Source organism: Lineus longissimus, chromosome 12, assembly GCF_910592395.1.
Source record: "Lineus longissimus chromosome 12, tnLinLong1.2, whole genome shotgun sequence".
Taxonomy (NCBI): Eukaryota; Metazoa; Nemertea; class Pilidiophora; order Heteronemertea; family Lineidae; genus Lineus; species Lineus longissimus.
In genome coordinates, this window is record NC_088319.1 from 5,356,938 (window position 1) to 5,376,785 (window position 19,848).

The 19,848-nt window shown below is 41.5% G+C and overlaps 1 protein-coding gene across 1 annotated transcript; it reads right to left on the bottom strand.

Annotated features, from left to right (window-relative positions):
- Positions 1–18,318: 18,318 nt before the first annotated feature.
- Positions 18,319–19,602, bottom strand: LOC135497241 (piggyBac transposable element-derived protein 4-like). Its single transcript, XM_064787004.1, has one exon. It carries the CDS (start codon positions 19,600–19,602, stop codon positions 18,319–18,321), a length of 1,284 nt encoding a protein of 427 aa, XP_064643074.1.
- Positions 19,603–19,848: the final 246 nt, after the last annotated feature.

Below are 19,848 nucleotides of genomic sequence, written 5' to 3' on the forward strand. Positions count from 1 at the left end.
CCTTGGTCAGGTGATCTCAGGTACCGAAGTTTGGTGCGATCTGATTTGCCGTTTGGCCTCCAGGGAGGGGGCCAAATCCTAAATTCTTCAAAATGCCATTATTCCTAGTAATGACTTGCCCGATTGGCACCAATTTTATATCATAGGTACATCTAATTCTAACAACCTTTCAATGTGTCACCCGGGTCTTCTTTGATTTGACCTACTCTTCAAGGTCACAGAGGTGGAATGTACTGTAAATTGGCCATTTTGGGGAAATTGTAATTGCTTGGACCTACATCAAACCTAACACTACATGACACAATACCATGCTCTTTATCCATCTTTCCTCCACATAAGGTGAGCACAATGGCCCTGGCCATTTCATATATGTTTCAGCTAATGCCGTCAATGATTTTTCCCCAATTTTCCCTACACCAGCACCATCACACACTCTTTTGTACTGATTTGGTAAAATCCCAGAAGCAATATAGGCGTGTGCCATCCTTAGGTTATTTAAAAGTTGTCCTCCTTTCTACATGAGGAGAGGTTGTCCAACTCATCTTATGGGCACCATTTTGACATGCAATATCAAAAATAGCAACATGCCCATCCATCCTTTCTGTCATTATTCCCATTTTCGATGTGCAATCACGGTGATGCAAACACAATTTATCGAAGAGGTTCTCCAACGACTGGTTTGATGTAATGAATAATGGCTGCTCAATTTCTGATCTCTCACAGTACTGGTACGAGTTGCTACTTGGTTCACTTTGGAGTGATTTGTTATTCTCAATTGTCATTTCCTCATCACGACAAGTATTTTGGACCCCTGTCTTATTATGAAGTTTATAGAATTCCACAATTTCATTCAAAAACCTGTAGTTTGATATTTTCGATATGGTTCCACCACCTAGGTGTTTTTTTATCAAGTCTATATTGTTATAAAGCGAAAGTTTCTCTGCGTCGCTCTCACACGTAAATTCCAAGCAGCCACGAAATTTCTTCTCCGATGATTTCTTCTGCTTGTAGCGCTCTTTTCTCTCACGAACCTTTGATGGACTGTCAGAAGGAAATCGTTTTCTCGGATTTTCAAGACGTTCCCTGTTCTTTAATCGTAGTTGTTCTGTATCCTCATGGCTTAAACTGGGTACAGATGATGTATCTTGGTCCATGTCTGATTGTCTGATGAACTTCTCGTCTATCACTTATTTTTCAAGACTCTCCCTTTAACAGTGAGCCATCAGCCTCCTCTACTTCTGAATGGAACTTTCTGATCAGTTTATAGACTTTGTTATGTCATATCCAGACAAATTAGAATGCCAAATGATAAGAACCATATGTGTCGAATCTTTATTTCATTTCATTTTCCCCAGAAACTGGCATTTCTGTCAGGTTCAAGTATCTTAGTCAAATGACCCATGAATGATGATTGAAGACTTTCTGGTACAGAACCCAATTCATGAAGTGGGACCATCTCAGAATATCTCACATGAAGTCATGTTTTGAAGATTTTTGAGTTTTCAGACAGTTTGAATATTCCCGAATGAATGAGACTCGATACACTGTCAATGAAAGTCTGGTAATACATCTCAAGAAGGCCAAAATCAACCATTTTATAGGGAATAGCACCCTCCTATTTCATTTCTGAAATGGCCCCTGGTTCTTTGGCCAGGCATATTGTTGCCAACAGCTTGAACTTGTTTACAAGAAGTTACACTTTATCTCTAGCAAAACTAGCATTTCTGGAAGCTAAACTATTGAACACAAAACATTGTTTGCCACCTCCATGAAAGTTGTACAGTACACCTAATAGGCACATGGCCATTTCCCGCCAAGTATTCAATTGAGCTATATTTAGGTGATGTGCCAGCCAACCAGCAGATGCACGCTGCTGCCTGAGTAGTTATCAGCCAGGTATCATGCACTGCCTGACTCGTGCCACTGGGAACTAGCGGTACCTGTTTAACAAACACCATTTCATTGTTATAGGCTAACACAGCTAAAAATATATAGACTTATAGAAACTACAGCTGCACTGAAACATACATTTATCAGCAAAAAACCCATTGACTACCCATTCCCCGATCTTGACCATCAAGCATTTGTCACAGTGCTCTGATGAAATGTGCGAAGGCATGATGACGTAGTACAGAGACATGGTAGGCCAGGATCCCCAATAGCAATGCATGCAATAGCCTCGGAATTGACCATCTGCTTCCGCTGCTCTCTACGTTATTCGACACACGATAGGGAGTGGTGGAAAGAACCCCTGATTAAGTGTCCTCAGGATGCTGAACCCTTGTTGGTGTATATTTCATGCAAGTATGTCCAAAACACCAACCTTCAATCTGTTCCTTTGGAATGACTTGATAGATGCGCCATTCCTGATCTGTCAGAATCACTTTCAGCGATTCCTCCCCATGATCATCATATTCGTCTCCTGGTAGGGCTTCCCCACCACCCGTTTTGGTTCTTCGTTGCTTCAAATATTTAAATGTTCGGCCACTTTGTTCTTCACATCCATCCTGACGCTTATCCATTTGTCTTTGATCGAATTCAATTTGCGATCGTGTCCACCAATGGCATTCACATTTGCATGTATTTCGGTATAGACGTAGTCCAATTGAGTGATTTTGCCATGCTTGGCTGTCAGCGTCGCATTATGCTTGACAAACATGTCAATTAGGCATTCCAGCTCTGCAGCAGAAAAGTCCGGCTTGCGCTCACGCTTTGATTTCTTTGGTTGAGCCATTTTGACCGCTATCTACGCACACAGAGAGGCTGATGAAGCTACTGTTGATACCTGCGACTAGCACTGAAGCACTTGGTTGACATATAAAACTCACGTGTTGCATCGAGTTATAAATAAACATTTCTTGGATTTTACTAAATTTAGTGCTGATGCGGTCGACCTCGTACCTGGAACACGCGTTTTTTAGGTCAGCGATAGCGTATCGGTGCTCTATCGTAGGATACCCCTACCGTACCCTTTCGGTGCTTTTGATGCGCCGATACGGCAGTGGACGACAGGTGGCCTACGATAGTGCTCCGATAGTGCTATCGCCCGTTTGTATCTATCGGGGTTCTGATGCGGTCGCCCCAGGGGTACATGGAATTGGAAGACCTGAAAGAAATATTATATGATTAACTAAGTGTCATTTACAGCTATGGTACAGCAATTCCAACCACTAACCTGGTCGGGACGCAAACCAGGTCAATCGTAAGTTGCATCTCTGCCTGACTTTGTCAGCAGCTGCATTACACTTAGTCCAGAACGCACAAAAACAGTAATACAATACAGGATAGTGAGTACTAGTATATGAGAAAACAGCATGGATACATTGCCATTCTATTATAAAACATACCTAAATTAGAAGGCTTTGCTTTATGCTTGGCCAGCTCACGGTGGAGGTAGTCTACCTCTTCTTTCAAGGCCTCATTCTCTTCTTTCAATTCTGCATATGTCAGAAGTGGTGGAAATTGTCTGATGAATATCCACTAGCATAGCTGGCATGGCGGGTTTGATGAGGCTGGCAATCATTGCCTGTATAGGCTGGAGTAGATGTCATTGACGTTCCGCTGTTAAACATATCTATTGACCCCTAGAAGGAATACTGCTGGCTGCAGGGTGACGCCGATGGTTCTTCATACGCTGGATACACTTATGATCCAGATGCTTGCGGCCAAGAGAAGGCTTGCCATGTCTGCGGATTCACTGGTGGAGGAGGTGGTGGCAACATGTCAACAGTTTGTTGTGGCTGGTTGGCAGGTGAATGGCTGTTAACTGGGGGGGGGGGGGCAGGATAGGACTGTGGCGACTGGACGGCAGTTTGTTGTGGCTGGTTGGCAGGTGGATGGCTGTAAACTGTGGGGGCAGGATATGAATTTGGCGACTGGATGGCAGGTTGTGGCAACTGGATGGAAGTTGATAGTGGTGGTTGGTCAGCAAGGGATTGCAGCGGCTGCTCAGCAGGTGGAAGCGGTAGCCCCATGGCAGTTGACTGCAGTGGCTGGTCAGCATCAGGTGATTGCAGCAGCTGGTCAGCATCAGGTGATTGCAGTGGCTGCGAGGAGGATGAATTTGAAGACATCTTAAGCTTCCTGATGATGTCTTGGGTCATTGTTTTAGCAGCACTAATCTTTGCATCCTTAAGATCTTTCACTTTTCGTTTTGCCTGCAAAATTGACAGATCACATTAATAAAAGATAAAAGTTTAACCTTTGTTGTCAGTATGTAATCACGGCACTAAGCACATGCTGACTTTGTGCTTATTTATTCAGTTATATCAGGGTGGTAGAAATTAAGCACCATTAATTTGTGTCGAGATGACTTCTGTTAACAAGGTAGACACACAGAAATACAGTAGTAATAATCAACATACATCATCAGCTTCGTCCAACGGTTTTCCACTTTTCTTCTTGGCTTTTGATGATGATGGTACCTGAAAATAGTTATTTCAATTGATTTAAAAACAAGAATTATTAGCTGGACAAAAGGGTACATGTATGGCCTTCACATGGAATGATCTTTAAAATGTCATAACATATGGCAACTTCAAACTTGTAGTTTTAAACATCTTTTGTAGCCACAAACCTTCGTCAAGTCTGTTGTTGAGCCACATGGGCCAGGGGCCAATGTGCTCATCAGGGTGTTATGCATTGTAAATGTACGCACCAGACAAAAACTTGGTGTGTGAGTTTATCTCACCTCGGGGTTGACCTATGTGTGCAAAGTTTCAGGTTAGTTGCCCAAGTCCCAAGTGGCTATCAAAATCAGCATTGAATTGAAATGAGACACCCACCATTACTAGAATCCCATTGCTACTGGCTTGAAACTGTACAATTTGCTTGAGTATACACTCAAGGGCTGCATTCAATTCCTCTTCTTTGTCTGAAACAAAACAACAATCTTTATATAATGATTATCTTAGTGTTACCTAGATATTCAAGGTCTTCTGCTGGTATGGGTCAGGTACCAAGGTTTGCCTGATCATCAAGGGTTGTTCCATTGTCATGTTATTATAGACAAGTTTTGAAAGTCGAAGACAAAGTGTAATCCACTAATTGTGCTTTAATTGAACAGCATGTTCAGGGTATAGGCCTAGGCCTTGGCTTACGGTATAGACTGGGATAGAACCAGTCTACCTATTGTAATCATAAATAACGTGGTGGTGGTCACATGCCCCCAATGACCTTCTAGGGTAAAAAATATCATTGACTCGATACATGTACATTGCAAAATGTACAGGAAAACCTTGTAACAACAAAAACATGAAAACTTGCCAATAAAAGGGGATGTTCGGCTAAGGGACCTGATTACCAAAATTTGTTTAGGGTATTTATAGTAGGAATTAAAAGATGAAATTTGCATGGATGGTACAAAAGACCGAACTCTAGATGATGAAAAAAGAAAATCTCGGCATATCTGTAATTAAGGATGGAAAACAATGAGGTTTCTAAAAAGTGGCAAAAAAGGTAGAAAACAGTAAGAAATTAAAAATATTAATATGAATATCTTTAGAATTCATTATAATCTGTACCCTGACAAAAAATTATTTTGATCCGAGATTGCCTTCATGCAGAAAATCGAGAAAAATCAAGAAAAAACGTCATATTGCTGGGTGTGTGTATTGCATGGAATAGCCATATTGAACTTAACTAACAATAGAAAACCACAACACCGTGAGGCATTATTTGCCAGACATGAATCTATTTCAATAAGCTTTATAAATGCTGTAATTGAGTAGTTCAATTGTTAAGTGACTGTCAACTTTACCAACTGGAAGAAGTTAACCCATTCTGTCCCAGCAAGATAATAATATTAGACATTTGTTAAAATCATTTGATTTTTACGATCTACATGTAATTTGTAATTGAAGTACAGAGAAATTCCTTAATAAATGGTGATATTTTGATCCTGCTCCCAATCTTTATCTTCTTTGTAATGAAATAACATACTATAATATAACATGTTAATCTCACCTTTCTTTGCCCCAACAATGAATAATTGGGCATTTTAAACCCATTCTAACCATGAGTATGTTTTTATGTTAAAAGAATGCCTTTTTTTGTCCCATATACAAGGGGTCATAAATATGATGGCCTTGGCCGCTGTGGAAATATTTCTTAAAGCTTATAAAGAAGTTGAAATCGTATTTAACCCTGTGACCGCCATACACGATATACTATTTTCCTTTAAAATATTTCCTATGATTTTCCATGAGAATCGGTTGGATGTAAAATATATATCAATATTTTTTTAGGAAATATTTTGAACAATCAAGTAATGTATCGTGTATGGTGGGGTCATAATTTTTTTTAGTATTGTTAACCCTTTACAAACCAGATACCGGGTACCTATAAAGCATTGTAGTCGATGATCGCCGGCCCGAAAGGTCAATTTGACATAAAAATGTAGCCCCAGCTTAAACGGTCAAATTAATTATTTCGCATAGCATTTTTTGAACGAAATGAATAGGACAGAACCTATTTGTGGAGTTTTTTTTCCTTTACGATAAAAATTGAACAATGTTTCCTGACAGACACGTTGCCAGTTTTTCCTATCCAATTCCTATACGATGAAAATGTACCGTGTGTGGCAGGCATTAGGCATGATTTTTTAGGTAGAAGACTGTGTTTAAGGATGAGGTCTGTCCTCAACTGTTCTAAGACCTAACAGAATAAATGATGTTTCCGGTTACCCGACCCCCCCTCCAAAAAGAAGTAAACGACCCAGGTTGAGGCAGACATTTGATATATCCCAACTAGTTGTTGTCAAGGTAACAGAGTATTATCCATTTGAAAATCCCAAAGGTTGTTGTCAAGGTACATAGGATTATCCATTCCATATTCCAACTAGTTGTTGTCAAAGTAACAGAGGATTATCCATTTGATATTTTAACTAGTTGTTGTCAAGGACACAGAGCATTATCCATTTGATATATCCCAACTAGGTGCGTTGTCAAGGTAACAGAGCATTATACATTCCGTATTCTAACTATTTGTTGGGAAGGTAACAGAGGATTATCCATTCGATATTCCAACTAGTTGTTTTCAAGGCAACAGAGCATTATCCATTTGATATTCCAACTAGTCATTGTCAAGGTAACAGTGCATTATCCATTCCATATTCAAACTAGTTGTTGTCCAGGCAACAGAGCATTATCCATTTGATATTTCAACTAGTTGTTGTCAAGCTAAAAGAGGATTATCCATTCAATATTCCAACTGGTTGTTGTCAAGGTAACAGAGGATTATCCATTCTATATTCCAACTAGCTGTTGTCAAGGTAACAGAGGATTATCCATTCAATATTCCAACTAGTCGTTGTAAAGGTAACAGAGCATTATCCATTTGATATTCCAACTAGTTGTTGGGAGGGTAACACATATTATCTAGTAGCATGTTCTAACTGTGTTGGCAACACAACACAGCTGTTTCTATCCTTAGCCAAGTCACTTCACCTCGTCATCTGCTCCCCCATTTGATAAGCTCAATGACCAAGTGAACAATATTAGTACTGTCCTTCAAATGTCTCTCTTCAACTCTTTCTCTTCTCGGGTAATCTCGTCAACTGGATGATACCAGCAATTGCCATTTCACGACAAACTCTTTCCCGCTGGCCGCTCGATGACTCAAGTGAACAATACATATTACGATTGTCCTTCAACTCTTTTTCTTCTCCGGTAATCTCGTCAACTTGTTGATACCAGCAATCGCCATTTCACGACTAACTCGTTCATGACACAGGTGAACAATACATATTACGATTGTCCTTCAACTCTTTCCCTTCTCGGGTAATCTCGTCAACTGGTTGATACCGGCGTTTGCCATTTCATGACATCCATGCTTTAACTGTTTCTCTTCACGGGGAAGTCACTTCATCTCTGAGCATTTACGTATTTACAAAATGTTAGCCTATTGTCCTGAGACCAGAGTTGTTCTAGGCTAAATTGTTTGAAACATTTCAAAGTATGTACAAATTTAAGCTTGGTTCTAATGCTGCCTATTCTAGCGAAAGAATATCGCATTTATTGTAAGTAGATTGCCCTGGGTCTCCCAGGGTGAAACTTTAACTGGCCGCTGGCTATCATCTAGCTTCCACCAATCCTGTCTCGTGTCTTTTAGGAAACATAACCAGTGACCGATGTCACAGGACTTTCCTGAATGGCATAGCACTGCCATTGCTGTTTGGTTAGTGAAAACTTCTGAAGTTGGAGCAGAGATACTAGTAGTACACTTTGTGTTGGATAACAGATCGAGGCGTCTGTTTAGTTCTATAATTGACACCTGTCCTTGCCTGCATACTTGTAATCCGATGCCACTTTGAGCGCATAATCTATTTCTAACTGGTGTCTCACATATCAGTGGAACTGGTGCTGCCTCTTCAAAATAATGTTCATACATATGTTGCAGCGAAGCACGATTTCCTTGTGGAACATTAAGTCGGATGCTGAAATTATCTGCACCGACCATTTTCTGTGACACATGCCCGGAAGGACACACCAGTTCTGCAGGCCAAGAGGTGAGGAAACCCTCGTTTATGTGCAGTTTCTGCAGAAGTTCCATTAGAAATTCTCCGGCGTCATTATACAGTGGGATTCTGAATCCTGCTCCTTGCATTGTTGCATTGACTGCACGGATTAGAGGAATGAGCGAGAACTCCTCACCCCCAATTCTCTGGCAGGTGTTCATAAAAATATTATCAAGTGCACTTGTTCCTCGAATGTTGTCATGTAAGCCCACATGCTTTAAACATTGACTAACAGCAATGCTGTAGCATATGTTACCGTCATTTGTTAGGCCAAGAAATCCAGAAGTAGATGCAGCTGAGGAAGTACCAGGTGACACTGTTGGTATCCTGGTTGTGATTGGTGGTGATTGGGTCTGTGCACTGCAAGATCGACTGGCTGAGGAAGTACCAGGTGACACTGTTGGTATCCTGGTTGTGATTGGTGGTGATTGGGTCTGTGCACTGCAAGATCGACTGTCTGCTACTGAAGTGCTCGCCCCAAGTTGCACTGTGGACTGATGTTGACTATTTGCAGAATTTACGCTCACTTGTCTACAAATCTGTGGCCCAGCATAACTTGGCTGTAGTGAGAGAGGCAACTTCGGATCACTCATGTGACATAGTCTGATCACTGGCCTGTGTGGTAGATTTCCACATATTATGATCAGTAAGGCTAGTACATGGGCGTCAGATACAAGGATGCGTGATCCTAGATCGCTTCCAGCTGCCGAGCTGCAATTCCAGCCCACAAGTTTCATTAGAGGTCCTGTGAAACCCAGGTAATTGTTTGGAACATCAGCGAAGACCAACAGTGGGCGTTTGAGATTTGTAGTGTTACGGTTTGATCGATTTGCTGATGGCATCTTTGCTGTAATGATTTTAATTCCACCAGAGACTGGCCATTGGAAATAGCGCTGTTCATCCCATCCCTGGGGTTCATTTGCCAGTGTTCTGTAGTAAACAACAGTTGTAGAAGGAGGCTCGCGCATTGCATCCCAGAGGTCACTGATGTCTTCAAAACTGTCAAGAATCGGAGGGATGTCTAGCTCCAGCTGCCGCAGGTGTGTGATATAGGACAGAGCTCTTTTGAACAGGAATGGACCCAATGGCAATTCATAAAAGCTATCCCGTTCCTGCGCATCGACTGTGGGGAGATTCAGCTGATTTCTGAGAGTCCCAGTTCCACTCATTGTTATCGTACTCCAGCCGCTGGAAGCAGCATTTGACCTCGGAATGTCAGTGATATTTACTGGCCACTGAATGTCAAGATCGTGCAAGAAACTTGTTTGATTCAGCCGAAGTTTCACCAATTGCGCTAGTCGTATCTGTTCCTGGTTGCTGACGAATTTCAAGCTGAATTTCCTATGGAATTGGTTGTACACGTTCACACTGGCTAGCCATATTAAAGACAAGCGAGGGCTGTTCGCATAAGCCAAGGGAATGTGATACTTCTGGCAAAATGATTCTCCAAGGGGTAGCAGAAACTGATATGGCACTGTGGCAAAGATCTTCTCCTGCCTCATGGCCCCATGAAATTGCTCAACACCTGCACGCAGCTTTCCAACAATGGCTCGACTATTCTTTGTCAGAATGGGATCCCCAGGACAGTCCACGAATTGAATGTTATTATTTCGTACTTGCAGGATTTGTTCATCTCCATCACTGGGCCATATTACAAAGCATCCATTTGTCTTACACCACTCTTGGAAGTTCTGAATGTTGTTCAGGTTGACATTATGAGGAACGAAGATGTACCCTTTATCTACAGCAAGGACAACAAAGTAACGATCTGTGCCTTTCAAGAGGGACGTCATCCCATGATCCCCTGTATTCTGGTGTGACTCACGGGCAATTTCGAGGCCTGCCAATTGGCTGTCACCACATCTTGGAGTTGCTGCTGCAGCTATTGGCGTTGTCAACAAAACATGCCCTGTTGTGCTGACTAATGAGGTAAATGTGACACAATGACCACCCTTCTTTGGGTAATAAGAAGCTTTCTGATTATCGTAATCCATGGAATTTGGCACCCGCACCTTCTTGGAATCAAGGGAAATTCCTACTGGGCTACGGTGTCGTCCTGTTGGGTCATCCATATACGATAGCAACTCCCTGTGGTATGGCGACTCTGCTTGTTGAACACTTTGAAAAAACTTATGTTTTTCGGTTGTTGTGGTTGATGGAGACCAGAAGAGATTTGGTATATGACTATTTTGGAAAAGATGATAGGTCAATTGTGACCAGAAGATGTCGTGCGCAGTTGATGCAGCGACTTGGAAGGTGGCCGAAATGTCAATGAAGTCAACGTTTGACCTCATTCTATACCTATACAGCAACACACGTGCAGAAATATCTAATCCCGAGTCTCTGTGAACGGTATCTCTCTGTAGCCATACAAGATTCCAGAAATCTCTGACCCTTAGTCCTGAACAGTTCTGAAGTTGGCCTTCCTGCAACATCCATGGATGACGGAAACAGTTTTTACTTTCCCGTCTTTCTTTTGGCCACTGATGCCTCTCATACACTTCATCATAATGACTATCAGTTTGTTTATATGTATATCCACTCTGTCCATTTTGTCCTGCACTGCTCTGAACATTCGATTCAGAACACCCCTGAATATCATCTTCTTCATCTGAAAAATCCAGATAACCGTATTCCTCATCGCTTGAGTCTCCATGTGAACTTGTACTATCCTCAGCTGAAATATCCTGGCTATGCTGTGATGCTCCAAGATGTCCGGGTTGTGAGTGTGGCTGTATCTTGTTTAAAATAGAAAGAAGCATACTACAGGGTGGGTAAATAAAAGGTTAATACATCCAGGATAATTATTTTTGGCTAAATAATTGTATAATGAGTTATTGTCTTCAAACAATATCAGTTCGGCAAAAGTGAATATTCAACAGCGCTGTCAAATATGACAACCCTTGGTCTCATAGTAATGGAAATGCTATAGACAGGGTTGTCATATTCAACAACTCTAGGGGTAAATATTTCCAATCATTATTGGGGGGACGTGTGAAGGATTAGTGATTTCTCTTTCTGTTCATGGTAGACAGTGCTGAATTTACTAAAAATCTGCCCTGGGACATTTGCTCTTTCCCTTGCATTCCCGCCAAAATCAGATGTTTACCCTCCTTCAATACAAGAAATTGGCCAAGAAATCGACCTTATTTCCAAACGCAGTGAAAGGTTCAAATGTCACAGGGCAGATTTTTAGTAAAAATGGCCAATTAACGCTATTTGACCTCTGTGACCTTGTAAAGTAGGTCAAATGAAATAGAAATGGTATTTCTCATTCAAATTGCAAATCACTTCGTCTATATCCAAAAGCCAAAAGTACATTTTTCACAAAGCGCCACCTATCCGGCTGAGCATGTCAAAAATGACTGAAACCGCCAAAAGGCACAATGCAACATCATCCCAGGTGGTGAGAACCATGATGACGCGAACCTGGTCCTATAGGCTATGGGTTTAAGTATCTACCCAGTAAACATCACACAATGTCGGAGTGAAGACTAGGATGAGTATTTGTAATAGATCATGCAGTAAAACTGCTGTGGCAAAGTAACCTAGTTTTCGCAAAACCTGCATACTCACCGAGCTTTGCACAATTGTTACCATATTTCCACTAATACTAGACGAATATTGACATCCTCCTGGTGGTAGAGTCCATGGCGGACATATAGTATAATCAGTATTAGAGGAAATGTCATGAATTTTCAGGTATGCATTATAAGTTATGGTGCCATTGTTTTTGAGAATTGTGTGCAACTCCTGATGGGGATTGATAGCTGCTAGCTCCTTTAGCTTCAGATAAGCTGTTGCATTTATTCTGCCGGGTATAAACACAAATGGCCACACTCCTGGTACGGCAAGTTTGCCGGCCTGACAAATAATAAGTCGCTCACAAATTGAATTGGCTCCCAAAGCATCCTTAACACTATTTACGTTGCTTGGTCTTTCAAGAGTTTGAAAGGTAGCTGCATCCACTGCACTCACTCTAAATGGACACGAATGTGTCAACAAATGACTCCATCGGGTGAATACATGGGTACAGTGTTCACATTGGTTTTCAGGCATCTTTGAAGAACAACTGTGCACTACTGAAATACACAGGTAAAATTCCCCAACACTATTACAAGGACTATTACATAACAAGAAATGAACCCACTGCCTAAAAACGGCATTTAGTCATGGACAGCCAATGTCATTAGAGTGGAAAACAACTATAGAAATTGCTTATGAACCATGACCAACACAAAAGGGGTGGGTGGGGGGAGGTATTGTGATGACATCATGATCAAGTTGAGGGATTTATATAATTTGGTTTTGCCACTGGGCATCATGTTCAGAGTATGGCTTGATGATGTAATTACTTTGATCTTGTCACACACATAAAAATCACATTGTAGATGGCCTATTCTATACTCAATAATAAGACAATACCACTAAAAAAGCAAGAACACCAACATAAAAAAGAACCAAATATTGAGTACTGATAACTGATGTACATTTTGACATGTTTAAAAAAAACACAAGTTAATAATATAAGTACCAATTGCCTGCACATAAAGTCGATATGAATGGGAAACACCCTTGCCAATCCAATTCTTGCACAAACGCTATATGCATGTAGTTTTTCTTCGCTGAACATACAGTATATACTCAAATTGGGGTGAATAAATTCTGACCAGCGCTGGAGACACACATGAGCAAAAAGGGTTAACCGCCTGGTCATCAAGAGGTTATGGAATGCATGCATACAGAGCCAAATCAATCTTCAACCAAACTAGTCAATTAATGAAACAGACACAGGGCCACAGGACTGTGTTATCAAAGTTATTACTGGTTCATTTATTCTTTTGTGCTGGTCATTTTAAATGGCTATTCCATGCAATACACACACCCAGCAATATGACGTTTTTTCTTGATTTTTCTTGATTTTCTGCATGAAGGCAATCTCGGATCAAAATAATTTTTTGTCAGGGTACAGATTATAATGAATTCTAAAGATATTCATATTAATATTTTTAATTTCTTACTGTTTTCTACCTTTTTTGCCACTTTTTAGAAACCTCATTGTTTTCCATCCTTAATTACAGATATGCCGAGATTTTCTTTTTTCATCATCTAGAGTTCGGTCTTTTGTACCATCCATGCAAATTTCATCTTTTAATTCCTACTATAAATACCCTAAAAAAATTTTGGTAATCAGGTCCCTTAGCCGAACATCCCCTTTCCACAAAACAACTCTTAATTGATTCTCATGGACTTTAACAATGTCAAGTTATTGGATCGTTATCGGGCATGCGCAGAAGAGTCAAGGTTGGTCGAAAATACAATGTACCGTACCTTGTTTTATACATTTTTCGGTCAGCCTTGACCTTTCTGCACATGCCCGATTACTTAAATTAATGAAAAAGATAGCACCGGCTGGGAAGACGATAAGACCACCATTGGCCTTAGAGCCGGTGTACTGCATGTATTGTAAACCGTGAAATGTACGCGAAGCAAAAGGTTGGCGAATTTGTACGTTTTCGTTGGCGGCAGACTCAATATCGCATTTGCTGCCAAATTTTATTAGAGTTGAAATTTTCACTTTTAAGTTTGCATTTGAGAGTGCATGCGTGAAAATAATACGCTTGTCAAAATTTCACGGTTTACACTTTACAGTATAGTTAGTATTTGCGAGCCATAACAAACCGATGGCATCAGCAATGCATGCGCATTATGGTCTACAAAAGAATCGGGTAGGCCTACGGCATGGGTAACTGCACCTTTTGTATTTCGAGGATTAAACAGATTAAAGTGTGCACGCGCATCGATTTCTTTTGACTCACGATCGCTAGGCCTAATACATGAATAGAATTTGCTGTTGCTCAAAAGGCCCATTTAATTACATTTTACCCTGGTTTCAACTGTTCTAAAGGCATATTTTCGCCAGCTTGGTCTATCCTGTGGCATATTCTTCAGACAAAAATCTAGCTGTACCGTATATAGTTTACATACCACTTATTTTTATTATTTTGGCCTGGTATCGCTTACTTTTCGACCACTTGACACTGCAAATATTTCTTTCTTTGCGATCAGCTTCAATCACAGCATCAATGCCCACTCGGCTGGCTTTCTTGTCACCTATCCAGTACACCACACATGATTGCTTCCTTGAGGAAGGCATTAGGAAAATCAAAAATATCCATTGTGATTGTGAATTAAAATGACAAAAGGCAGAAAATATTTCGAAAACATGGCAGATCGTGAAAATCAAAGAACATGAAGCTTTCCCGCTCTCAATAACAGCTCTGTAACAGCTCATCTGATTGGCTGCACTGAACATTGGTTTGCACTAAGTTGTGACATAGGTTTGTGTCATGGCTGGATCCTGGTGGAATAAAAACATGTTATTGGCCCTCTATGGAACTTTTTGAAATTTCTTATCATTGTGATGGATAGAAAGAGTTGTCAGGGGTCAAAAATGTTACACTTATAGCAAGTGTTGTTATATTTCATTCCAATGGTCTTACTCGGTGTGGCATCAGGCATTCATTTTGCATCCTCATTTTCTGAAAACCCATCCCTACACCTGCACATGCACATGCATGACAATATGCAGTCCGGCAGAACCTTCCAATCGGGGTATTTACTGACAATACCCCGAATGAATTCCATTCGGGGTATTATACCTCAATCCGGGTATATAGCTGCGCGTACACCACCTGAAAATGGACCACCAATCTTGGTTCGCGAACCAATGTCGCACCATCGAAATCCACCAAGCGCGTACACCAGCGCTGCAGCTAGTTATAAATCCAGCAACAGATGGCGTGCAAACAATAAGCAGAAAGCGCCATTTCGAAAGCGCCGCCTGTTGCCGAACCATCTAACTAGCTAATTGGAGATCCAATAGCGCGTACACCACCACAAAGCCGAGCTTTTAACAAGCCGGGCGAATTTGGACCATCAAGCTCAAGACCATCAAGCTCAAGCTTGATGGGACAATTCGCCGGGTCTAACATGAAGGTTCGAACCAATGTGTGTGTGCATACATCACCACAACTATAGGTCACAATGCAGTGGTGATGTGAAACTGTACGATATAAAAGCATCTAAGAAGGTACCAGCCAGGCTCCTTGAGTGTTTCAGAAGAGAGGGCCTTCTCACGAATTATGGTACCTTCTTATGTACCGCCTGCTTGTCTGAAGGAAGAAAACAGTTTGGTATAGGACCATCTAGGCCGATAGTAGAGGACCTAATTGTGGCTGACATTGACAATGACATGACTAGGCCTACCCACAGCGATGTTGAGATGTTTGCATCGGACAAAGACAGTAGCAGGGAGCCACTACTTGCTGTGCCGTTGGATGATTGTGTAGATATCGGACATATCGATTCTGATTGTGATAGCGGCAGCAGCAGTGATCAGCCTGCTGATCAAGATTGCTTTCTCTCCACTATACAGAAACTTAGAGATGGTACGGCATCAGAGGAGCAGATGGTGGAACTTGCTGCTGCATTAGGACAGTCACAGTCATCGCAAGTGATGAACGATGGTGTTGTGACTCTGCCACTGTATAAGTCCAGTGAGAAGTTGGTGGAAACAAACAGTACTGAATGGCTAAGGCAACGTAATCAAGTTGTGGTCAACTTCCTCGGCAAAGCAGCGGGCAGAGATCCATGTGATGGAAAGGAGGATCAGCACCCAAAAAAATGTATGCCCTATCAAAGCCGTTGACCAGTTGTATTATGGGAGGAACCTGAATTATATCTCACCCATGTGGTTCTCAGAAAATCTGGTTTCATATTCAATCACCAACAGTAAAATAGATGCACGGATAAGAGGTTTAGCATCTCCATGTGGCAGATATGATTCTCTTCTTCACTGGATCAACCAACAGAGCTCCAAACCCAGTCCAGCACCAGTAGGTGGTCTGGTTACAGCCATCAATAACAACCAAACACTAAGTAAAACTTGGTGTCTTCGCTTATGATCAAAGGTCGAGACTAATGTAGTAACGATGGTGTGTCATATCCCGGCGGATAAAGAAGGAAGGCTTCAAACATGCACAGACCTTCGTCCGAATGTTTGGCGCCAGAACGCCAGTCAAGCGATGTACTATTTGAAAAAAAACCTGATACAGATTAATGCGAGTTCTGATGAACTGCATAGAAAAACAAGGAATCACTTTGTCCATATTGGGTTGGATAGGGTCTGGAGGCAGTTGAGTGATGTTTCTGATGAAATAGATCAAATGATTCGGAAAGAGAATGAAAGTCGGTTCCGAATGTGTACTGGTTGTTCTACTGTAAATGCTAATCCACGTGCAAGAAAATGCCAAACATGCGGAGAGAAGCTTTCAGCCGTTGTACCAGCGCCACCCATGCCAGCTGAGTCCAAGTCTGGCAGTCGGAAGAATGACGCTGACAATCAACCGTACCAACGACCATCAATGGCTCTCTTCGACCACGGGCACAAAGAAGACCCGCCTAAGCCCGTGCTTGGAGATCCGATTGGAGGAAACCCGAACGCTTATGAAACGCTACATAAGGTATTGAAATATGTTGGGCGGCAAGCAAAAATTGTTGATTACCACAAGGATTTCTTGGAAGAGGACCATACTCACCGACAATGGTTGTCATTGGTTTGCGACGGACTGCCGTATGTTCTGTTGAGCAAGATCCGCTAGGAAGATGAATTTAAATTGTATTGTTCTGTGTCCCGGTTTCGGACATTTTGAGATCAATATGCTCAGGTCGTTTTTCTCCCTGAACTTGGATGTCTTTTTAAGACCGCTGTCATCCCTGATGGCGTTTCGCACAGAGAAGCAGCAAGCCTATGCTAAACATGCCCAGGACCACCACAAAACCTGGGACATGTTTACCATCTTCGTGCATGGTACAGCGGATGAACTTCCCTTCCCTACGTGCAGTCCTGCAAGGCTGCAAATGTGTTGCAACTGTGGACGGATATTAGGAATGGCACCATGGTGCTAAGGATCCGAACTATCTATACATGAGTGAAATGGTATTTTCTTATGGCTTGGCAATCATTAATCTCAGGTGTGGGATTCGCCTAAACAATTGTGATCTTCTGCTTAGTGCCAGAAAGAAATACTCCCCCATCTGGTTTTGTAGGAATCATTCAAAATATCGGGAGATTGAATGCAAAGACATTGCTGATCGGCTGATGTACCCCCCAGAGCTACTAAAGCACGTTCAGGAAACTGAATCATTCAGCACTTCGGGCCTGAAAGATAAAGGAGAGTCTGCAGACTTCGTACTCGAAAATATGAATGCCAAAGCGAAACTATTCATACCACCATGACCACAGTTACAACACTGGAAAAGAAGCTGTAATAATCATGAAAGATTAACAGAGGTAACTGAAAATTATTTTATAAGAATTAACTTTTATATTCAACATTTTAACTCTTTCAGCCCTAGGCCCTTAAATCGCGACATGATCTGAAAACCTAGGCGTTTTTTGCAAAATTCGCCAATTTAGAAAAATTTGTTGAAAAAAACTACTTGCCCTATGTGAGAAAGATTGGTATCCCTGTAAAGGTCTCTCTCTCAGCAACAGAATGCAGGGTTCAATTTCAGTGAAGCATCATCTTGTGATTTTAGGTAATCCACAAACTGAATAGTGAATTTTGTCCAAAAACGATATTCCGAAAAACTGGCGGAAACGTATTTACAATTATAATAATTCCAAAATGTAGTCAAATGTATTCCTGAATCACTGGGACTGTTTGTAAGAGGTATATAAGTCATCAGAATAAAATGTTTTCCACTTACAACAGTGTTTGTAGTCTTTTTACTGATAATTACTGATTGTAGACTCTTTTGGTGTGGAAGAGCTCAAAACACGTGGTCGGACACAGAGGCACACCACACTTATGACACCAAAACAATGTATCTTTTCTCTTCCTATCTGTTTTTGGAGTGTTTGTCATCTTTCTCTCATAAGCAGCCTTATCACTGCACACTTTACAAGCCCTTTGGGGCTTGTTCTTTTTTTCTGTTGGAGGTAGATAGGATGGGAAGTGGCGTGCGGTCAAGCGGTTCGCTGGGTCCGGCTCATCATCAGAACCCTCAGAATCGACATCAGCCTCATGCATATTACTGGCAAGATCAATAATGAAGTCCTTCAGACACATGGATTTGACATTTCTGGCTTTGAGTTCCTTCTGGTATACCTTGTGAGCATTGACTACTGTCAAGTAAAATAGATGGAAGAATAGTTTCTTCCACCACTTCATCGTCTTGTGTTCGAAGGCGTAGTAGAACATCATCTGATCAATTTTGTCAACTCCAGCCATATGATCATTGTAGTCCTGAACAACTACTGGTTTATCCTTGTCCTTTCTGCCCCCTCTAGCCCTGACTCTGACATTCATCATAGCAGAAGCATGCTGATTGGACAGCATCAAAACATCTTTTCTATCCTTCCACTTCAGTGCCAATAGTTTCCCTCGGCGGTAAGCTTTCACTTCACCCTTCTGTTTCAGTTTTGGTTTTATCTCAATAGGTAGTCCTTTCCTATTATTATTGCAAGTACCAGTGACTGATGTTCCTCTAGCAGTGAGTTCATCATATAGCTTTGGTGATGAATAATACCTGTCCATGTATAACTTGCGACCAATGTCGAGAGAGCGATTCATGATACGCATGACTGTGTGAAATGTTTTGTCCTGGGTCACATCATTCTCAGACCCTGTAAATATTTCGAACTCAAAGCAGTAACCAGAGCTTGCCTCACACAATTCATAGAGTTTGATACCCCATTTGTGGGGTTTGTCCTTATTGTAGACATGAAATTTGACTCTTCCTTTGAAGGCACATGTACCTTCATCAAAACTGATGTGTTGCTCCGGATATACAGCACGTCGAAACTTTTCCTTCAACAGGTCAACCATGAAGCATACTTTGTACAGGGGGTCATGCCCATCCTCACCACGGGGGATATAGTTAGTGTTGTCCATCAAGTGAAGCATTGAAAGAATTCCCATGAACCGATCTCGTCCCATCAGTTTACGAGCAAATGTTGACTTCAAGACACTACCCCCGGACCAATAATCTCGCAGTGCTGGTTTCTGGACCATCCCCATGTGTAAAATAATTGCAAAGAATCTCTTTAGTTCATCTAATGTAACAGTCTTCCAAGAGTTCACCACTCCAGTTGGAGAATGCACCCCAGGCCCACGTTTCCTGCTCCGGGCATAAAGGTTGGTTTGTTCTTTGAGCTGAACCCAAAATGCATGCGGCAAAATTTGTCTAGGACATCCCGCGCAGACACATCATCATCAAAGTCAAGCCTGACCTTAGGATCTGGTCCAGTAAAATCAGGAATGTCT